We start from the raw sequence: 7,897 nt of genomic DNA, 5'->3' as shown, positions 1-7,897 counted from the left end.
CCTCAACAAATATTAGCAATAAAATCCAACAATGTATAAAAAGAATTATACACTATAACTGACGAAATATGGTCTATCCCAGGTATGCAAGGCTGGTTCAACATTTGAAAAAGTTAATGTAATCCATTATAGCAACAGACTAAAGAAGAAAAATCATATGATCATAAAAGTATATGCAGAAAAGACATTTGACAAAATCCAACAACTATTCATGGTAAAAACTCAGCAAACTAGGGATAGAAGAGAACTTCCTCGACTTAATACAGACTATCTACAAAAATCTGCAGTCAACATCAGTCAATAGCAAGAGATTAGAAGCTTCCCCACTAAGATCAGGAACAAGAAAAGGAGGTCCCATCTCACCCCTCCTTTTCGACACTGCACTGAAAGTGCTACTAATTCAATAAGAAAAGGAAATAAAAGCTAAATACACTGGGAAGGAAGAAATAAAACTTTATTTGTTCACAGATTACACGACTGCCCATGTAGAAAATAAGAAAGATTCAGAAGAAAAACTGTTGGATGAATAAATTATCATAGCAAGGTTGCAGGATATAAAATTAATATTTAAAGGTCACTTTCCTCTATATCAAAAATGAACACATGGAATTGAAATGAAAATATATTTTCATTTACACAGGTACCATTAACACCCCCAAAATGAAATTTAAGTATAAATATAACAAAATATGCACAAGGTTTATATGAAGAAAACCACAAAACCCTGATGAAAGAAATCAAAGGAGAACAAAATAAGTGGAGATATTATTCCCCGTTCACGGATCAGAAGACTCAAAATTGTCAAAATGTCAGTTCTTCCCAACTTGATACATTTGGTCTACAGATTTAATGTGATCCCAATGAAATTGCCAACAAGATGTTTTGTGGATTTGACAAACTGATTCTAAAGTATATACGTAGAGGCAAAAGATCCAGAATAGCCAACTCATTATTGAAGAACAAAGAGGACTGATACTACCTGCCTTTAAGACTTACCACTATAGGGGGGCACCTGGGTGGCTCAGCAGTTGAGCGTCTGCCTTCAGCCCAGGGCATGATCCCAAAGCCCTGGGATCGAGTTCCACATCGGGGTCCCTGCATGGAGCCTGCTTCTCCCTCTGCCTGTGTCTGTTCTCTCTCTCTCTCTGTGTCTCTCATGAGTAAATAATCTTTAAAAAGAAAAGAAGGGATCCCTGGGTGGTGCAGCGGTTTGGCGCCTGCCTTTGGCCCAGGGCGCGATCCTTGAGACCCGGGATCAAATCCCACATCGGGCTCCCGGTGCATGGAGCCTGCTTCTCCCTCTGCCTATGTCTCTGCCTCTCTCTCTCTCTGTATGACTATCATAAGTAAATAAAATTTAAAAAATAAATAAAAAGAAAAAAAAATTGGCAGAAAGGTTTCAGACCAGACAAGCTTGAGCCCTTCAAACAAAGCCAGGGGAGCCTGTTCTTGTGAGAACATGGGCACCCCACCAGGACCACTAACCTGGAATGAAGGAAAGGGTAGCCCAAGAGAGCCAACTATATAGAGCACTGGTGTCCCACTAGGATCTGTGGAACATTTCCAGTGGCACGACTTGCCACACACAGAGTAAGGTCCCTTTAGGTCTTCAAAGTCAGAGGGTGATTTGTGGCACCCTTTGATGGAGAAGGTAGCCTTGTCCCAATGGTAATGGTGTAAAACACAGCATGGCTGATGGTGCTGGCTGCAGACTCGAGAAAACAAAACCTCGATCATAGGTGCTGCCTCCTGAGTGGGTGTGAATGGGTCCTTTTTGGGTGCCAAATGGCACCTGATACTTGGGAAGCATGATGGGGCACAAACCTAAACCCTGACCACCTAGGAGGCTAGTTTTTCCTATCCAAGAAAGCCATGCTTCACAGGTAACATTCAGATCATGAAAACTGATGTTGATGGAGTTTTCTTCCAATGGAATAATTTTAAACCACTACTAGGAGCTGCTGATTAATGACTCTTAATAGGAGTTTGGTGCCCCATGCACATCCCTTTGGGTTCGACCACTGTGCAGCGAGGCCCAGCTCCACACTACCTTTTTCTGGAGGCAGAAAGAGCCAGGGAATTTGCCCTAGGACCAACTCACAACCACTGACTGAAGGGAATGGCAGACAAACATCCACAGCCCCTCACCCCTCCAATGTTCATTCAGAGCCAACTATTGTATTACAGGTCCCTAGAGGTACAAAGCTCCCTACCTATCTTTCATAATCCAAGTATCCTTGATACTTGTATGGGCTACCTCCCCTTCCAGTGCTTCCTGGGATCACCTCCCATGTAAACCACTTGTATTTAATCCTTATCTCAGGTTCTGCTTCTCGGAGATCCATGTCAAGCCACCACATTTTGGTAGAGAAAACAAGTACTGCTACCCAAAGGAGGCATAGGAGACAAGAGTGATGTGAGGCACAAGAGGTCTCCGCTTCTTGGAGGGCATCTCTAACCATAAAGGCTCAGATATCCAACTCAGAGAGGCAAGTACTCATTGAAGCAAATATGCATTAGCCAAACTTACAGAAACAGAGAGTGATATCAAACAATTGGTACTTTTACTTCAAAATAAGAAAGAACCTCACTCTGGCCAGATCTCTTGCACCCACCTGATGGTACCTTCTCTCCCTGAAGACGAGGGAAACCTATGATTATCTCAAGGCTGCCTGGTTGGCAAGGGCTGGGCCCAAAATGAGTTACAGAATCTCCCTGCTGGGGCAGCCCCAGTGGCCCAGCAGTTTAGCACCGCCTTCAGCCCAAGGCGTGATCCTGGGGATCCGGGATCGAGTCCCACATCGGGCTCCCTGAGTGGGGCCTGCTTCTCCTTCTGCCTGTATCTCTGCCTCTCTCTGTCTCTCTTAAAAAAAAAAAAAAGAATCCCCCTGCTGAACAAATGACACATTTGTGAACCGTGATGGGGCTGGACACCAAGCAGGCCCTCACTGACAAAATCTTTGATAATGCTGCCTAAGTGGGTGTAAAGGCAGCAGCCAGCTCCCCCACCCTGGGAGTCTGATTCCTTTTGCACTGCAACAACTGTGGATTTGGAAAGAGAAAGTGGGCTGAGTTCCACTCCTCATGCTCCAACACTAGCAACTGGTAGACTGTTTTGGGGGCTGGCTGATGGAGATGGGAGAAACTGGGGTCAAGGACAGGTGGGGCTGGCCCACTGCAGCAGTCTGAATGAGTCAGATGGCAACTTCAGGGACAGGATGTTCTGGGATTCCTCCCCACCACCCCTTGCCCACCCCCCCCTTCTCTCTGCCAACTTGAGCCGTCCACCTGTCCTGGGTGTGGTACCACACGAGAGCTGGGAGCAGGCTGGGAAGGAGGCCAATGCCAAGCTTCACCTGGCTGTGTGTCCATCCATCCCTGTCCTTCCTCCTTGCCCCTTCAGAAGTCCCATCCCAGTGAGGAGTCAGCGGGGCCATGCAGCACTGAATTCCTTCTCCAGACCCTGGACAAACTGGTCATTGAGGAAGAGCAGTTGACCATGGGGCAGGAAGCGGGCAAGGATGCCCTCAATGCGATCCGCCCGAAGCAGGAGGTTGGCGCTTGGGGTCAGCAGCCGAAGGTGGTCGAGGAGGAGGCGTACCAGGAGCCGGAGTGTGCCCTCAGCCAGCAGTAGGTTCTCATGGGCATCTAGCACCAAGGCGAAGCCTAATGAGAGCACACCCAGCCACACCACTGTCCGCACCTCCTGGAAAGGGTCCCCTGCTGCCAGACGGAAGGCCCCAACCGGGGCCTCATGCAGGGGCACTGGCTCATCTGAGGACTGAGGCTGCAGGTCCATGGGGGTCCGGCCAGATGCCTGCTGCTGCAGCCGGCACATCGATTCCACCTGCCTGCAGAGAGTGAGTGGGTCAGACTTCTGTTATCCTCACAGCCACCCTGAGAATTGAGACTTGCTATTAACTCCACATCTCAGATGCAGAAACTGAGTCCTAGAGAAACTAAATGACCTGCTCAGTACCACAAAGCAGGAAGCATGAACCAGGATTGGAATCCAGGCTCCTGCCTCCAGGCCCTGAATCATTTGATTCCATGTGTTCAAGATAAGGTGTCTGGGACCCCTGGGTGGCTCAGCAGTTGAGCGTCTGCCTTTGGCTCAGGGCATGATCCCAGGATCTGGAATCAAGTTCCACATCGGGTTCCTTGCAAGGAGCCTGCTTCTCCCTCTGCCTGTGTCTCTGCCTCTCTGTGTCTCTCATGAATAAATAAAATCTTTTAAAAAAAAGAGAGAGAGAGAGAGAGAGAGAAGGCAGGTTTTGAACATAGCCCCTTGGGCCAGGAAAGGGCACCAGAGAAAAAGATCCCGCCCCCACCAATTTCACAGAGGCCTCCTTAACATAAAGAAAAGCAAGCCACAAGAAGTAAAAGCTACACTCAACTGGGCTATCCCTCTCCACCCCTGTCCCATCCTGCAACCCTCTCCAAACAAAAAAGAAAGACCTTCCACTTGGCCATTTAGGATTTTGTAATCACAGTCTGATCCCTCCTGAATCACCTTCTAATTTGGGCCATGCACAGGCTGGTTTTTTTTTTTCTTTTTCTTTTTTTTTTTTCCACAGGCTGGTTTTAAAGACCTTTGGTTTTCTGTGCCACGCAGGGGTGGGGGGGTGGGGGGGGCAGGCCCAGAGGAAAAAAGGGATGGCAAAAGGGCTGCCCCAGAATGTTAATCTCTCCACCCCACACAGAATGCAGAGAGGCAAAGAGATTCTGGCACCTACTGGCTCCATCTGGCTCTGGGAGGGGAAGGTCCAAGGTCAGCCACCACATCTGGAACAGTATTTTCCACACTGTTCTCTGTGGATCCCAGGCTTTCAAGAGGCTCTGGGCTCAGAGTCCCTACGTATCACATTCTTTCTCCTCCTTAGGAGTTCATAAAGCCTGCACATATACTAAAAGCCCTGAGAAATCCTGCACTGCAAAGCATGTTTAATCTGTTCCAAGGTTTGCCTGCCTACACTCAAATTCCAGTCTGCCATGTTCTAGTTGCATAACCTTGGGCTGGTTACAGTTTATTCATCTGTAAAGCAGGGATAATAACTCTATTTATCTCAATAGATTGGTTACAAGAATTAATGAGTTCATATACATGAAATGCTCAGAACATAAACACTTAACACATATGTACAAGCTTGATAAATGCTAGCTATAAGAGTCATTATAATGACAGCAGCATTTCACAAATACTTGTGAACGAGGGACAACTCGTGGAAACACTACTCAGATTTTCTCTCTGCCTCTTAGTCTGATTCTCTGTGCCTCCTCAACCCTCCCACGCACTCCCCCTCCCAAACCCATCACAATCAGGCATGCATTCAGTGAAGGCCTGCGTGTTACCTGGCCACAGCCAAAATCTGCTCCTTTCGGAGGAGCCTGTCCCTCTCAGCACCATGTGGTCGTGGGTCATCGGGTGAATTCTCAGCACCAAAGACACAGGAGTAGAGCACTCGGCAAAGGCCCATGTCCTGGGCCTGTGGAGCCCGCAAGGTGTGGATGAGGAAGGCGTAGACCATGGCTCCAGGGTGGACACTAGAGGGAAGCCAGAGACCTCAGTGAGGTAAGTGTGAAAGCCCAGCAGGGTAGGCAACCATAAAACAGGTCTGGGAGCATATCTGGGGGCTGCTGTGGCTGGCTGGTCACTGGTTCTCCTCCGCCACCCAGGATGTACTCCCTGCCTCTGAATAATGGTGTCTGATCAGCAGGACTTCTGTCCGTAAGTCAAATAGTGAAGAAATTTCAGGCAACCCCAAACCGGGTTCTACAAAACAAATGGCCAGGAATCTTTAAGAGTGTCAAAGTCACAAGAGTCCAGGGATCCTGGGTTGCTGCTCCAGAGCACTGGACACTAAGGAGACAGGGCAGCTGAACGCAGGGTGTGATGGGGTCCCTGGCCAAAAAAAGGGTAGTTTCAACATAGGCATTATTAGGACAATATACATTTTAGGATATAGTCGTAATCGATGTTACCTGATCCTGAATATCCTGAATATAGGACAATGTCCTTGTTTTTAGAAAATACACACTGGGGCAGCCCCGGTGGCTCAGCGGTTTAGCGCCGCCTTCAGCCCAGGGCGTGATCCTGGAGACCTGGGATGGAGTCCCACGTCGGGCTCCCTGTGAGGAGCCTGCTTCTCCCTCTGCCTGTGTCTCTGCCTCTCCCTCTCCCTCTGTCATGAATAAATAAAATGAAAGAAAAGAAAAGAAAAGAAAGAAAATACACACTGAAGTAACCTCTAAATACTGCAGGGTAAGTAGATCATCTGCTTAAATTAGCAGGAAGGTTCGCGAAGGCGCTTTGAGAACGGCTGCCAGCCGACCTGGCGCTGACCTCTGGTGACCCTCCAGCCTCACGAAGAGCGCGTCATCAACCCTCGCCACTGTGTCCCCTCCCCCCTCACATAAACATGGTAGCGACCAAAACCTTCACGTCACTGCCTCGCGCAAGCCTGCAGCGCAATGCATTTGGGGGATTGTAGTTCCTTGCTCCAGTCAAACACACCTAAGCGAAGCACCCTGCCCCGAGAGTGCTGTCCCTTCAGCCCCGGGGCCGCTGTCCTCCAGGCGTCGTACTCACCCTTCCTTACCTGCCCGAGTACTTCCGCTAACAGGCCGCTCCCCTCGGCAGCTGGAGTGCAATGGCGGCTGCGCGGCTCCTGGGCGCCTGCGCACAGCAGTCGCGGGCGCGCGCGCCCGGTGACGCGCGTAGGGTCGGCGGGCGGAACCCCCCCGCCCCCCCGCCCCCCCGCCCCCCCCGCCCTACGCCGGGTGCTCTGTGTCGGGGAGTGGGGAGGGGTGGCGTTCTGATATCGGGACCTCCGGCGCGGAAGGCTTTGGCCCTCCCACCAGAGATGCCTTGCTTCCAACTCCCAGAGGGGCCCACGCCGGTTATTCGCGGAGCGGGTGTGGGGGTTCCCGCTCGGAGCCCTGGACCAGCCAAGCCCCAGGCCACTGCCCCTGGCGACCGCGAGGGGGCGCAGCTGCTCGGCGTCTGAACCTTCCGGAAATCGCCGAGCGGCCGCGTCGTCGCGGGCGGGTTTCGGGCCACCGCGGCCCCTGCCACCCTCGTGAGGCTCGTGGGGCCTGAAAGTGTCTGGCCGTTTCCCGAACCGGGCAGTGTGCGTGCGAGTCGCTGGGGTGCCTCTTAAAATGCAGATTCCTGAGCTTTTTTTGGAAATTGTTATTTTTTTGAGGTGAAAGGTGCTTGTTTAGGCAGGGGTCCGGGGAGCTTGGGGTTGTGGATTTCTGCAGCGGATTAAGACCAGCGTTCGGGTTGGAGTAGAATGATTCAAATTCGTGCCCACCCTGTCAGCAGCTGCGTGCCCCTGGCAGGTAGGTCACTTCGCTGGGCCCCAGTGAAGCCCCACAGGGTTCACAGGCTGACCAGTTCTAACACCGCTTTGAGGGAGGCTATCAGAGGTATAGTGACGAGACTTCCTCCTTTTTTTTTTTTTTTAAGATTTTATTTATTCATGAGAGAGACAGAGACACAGGCAGAGGGAGAAGCAGGCTCCATGCAGGGAGCCCGACGTGGGACTCGATCCCGGGTCTCCACAGGCCCTGGGCTGCAGGCGGCGCTAAACCGCTGAGCCACCCGGGCTGCCCGAAGAGACTTACTTCAAAGTGAAAGGGGTACTGCCAGGCACCAGCCCCCAGAGCCAAGCAGTGGGGTAAAGCTGCAACTAGAGGCTCCTCCTAGAGGTGTGTGGGGCCCTGCAAGAACTGTCCTGAGCCTCACTGCCTCCCTGAGCATCCCCACACGTGCATGTATATGCTCACCTGTTGGCATGTGAACCACTCAAGACACCCATGTTCTTTGCCTCAGAGCCTCCACACTGGCTGTTCTCTCAGCCTGGAATGCCCTTTTCTCCCCTTTTTTGCCCTT

The 7,897-nt window shown here is 50.8% G+C and overlaps 1 protein-coding gene across 8 annotated transcripts; it reads right to left on the bottom strand.

Moving 5' to 3' along the window:
* Nucleotides 1-428: 428 nt before the first annotated feature.
* AP5S1 (adaptor related protein complex 5 subunit sigma 1) lies at nt 429-6,730 on the bottom strand. 8 transcript variants are annotated; one of them, XM_026012344.2, is made up of 4 exons: nt 6,600-6,730; nt 5,983-6,182; nt 5,353-5,544; nt 429-3,851 (listed from the first exon to the last, which is right to left on the bottom strand). In XM_026012344.2, the coding sequence occupies exons 3-4, from the start codon at nt 5,526-5,528 to the stop codon at nt 3,425-3,427; spliced, it is 603 nt and encodes a 200-aa protein (XP_025868129.1). In that variant the 5' UTR covers nt 5,529-5,544; nt 5,983-6,182; nt 6,600-6,730; the 3' UTR covers nt 429-3,424. The 8 variants fall into 8 exon arrangements, with proteins under 8 accessions (XP_025868129.1, XP_072592385.1, XP_025868130.1 ...); XM_072736284.1 differs by having other exon boundaries at nt 6,590-6,707; XM_026012345.2 differs by lacking the exon at nt 5,983-6,182 and having other exon boundaries at nt 6,600-6,729.
* Nucleotides 6,731-7,897: the final 1,167 nt, after the last annotated feature.

Source organism: Vulpes vulpes, chromosome 14, assembly GCF_048418805.1.
Source record: "Vulpes vulpes isolate BD-2025 chromosome 14, VulVul3, whole genome shotgun sequence".
Taxonomy (NCBI): Eukaryota; Metazoa; Chordata; class Mammalia; order Carnivora; family Canidae; genus Vulpes; species Vulpes vulpes.
The sequence above is the reverse complement of the archived record's forward strand: the minus strand, read 5'-3'. Positions and strand labels throughout refer to the sequence as shown.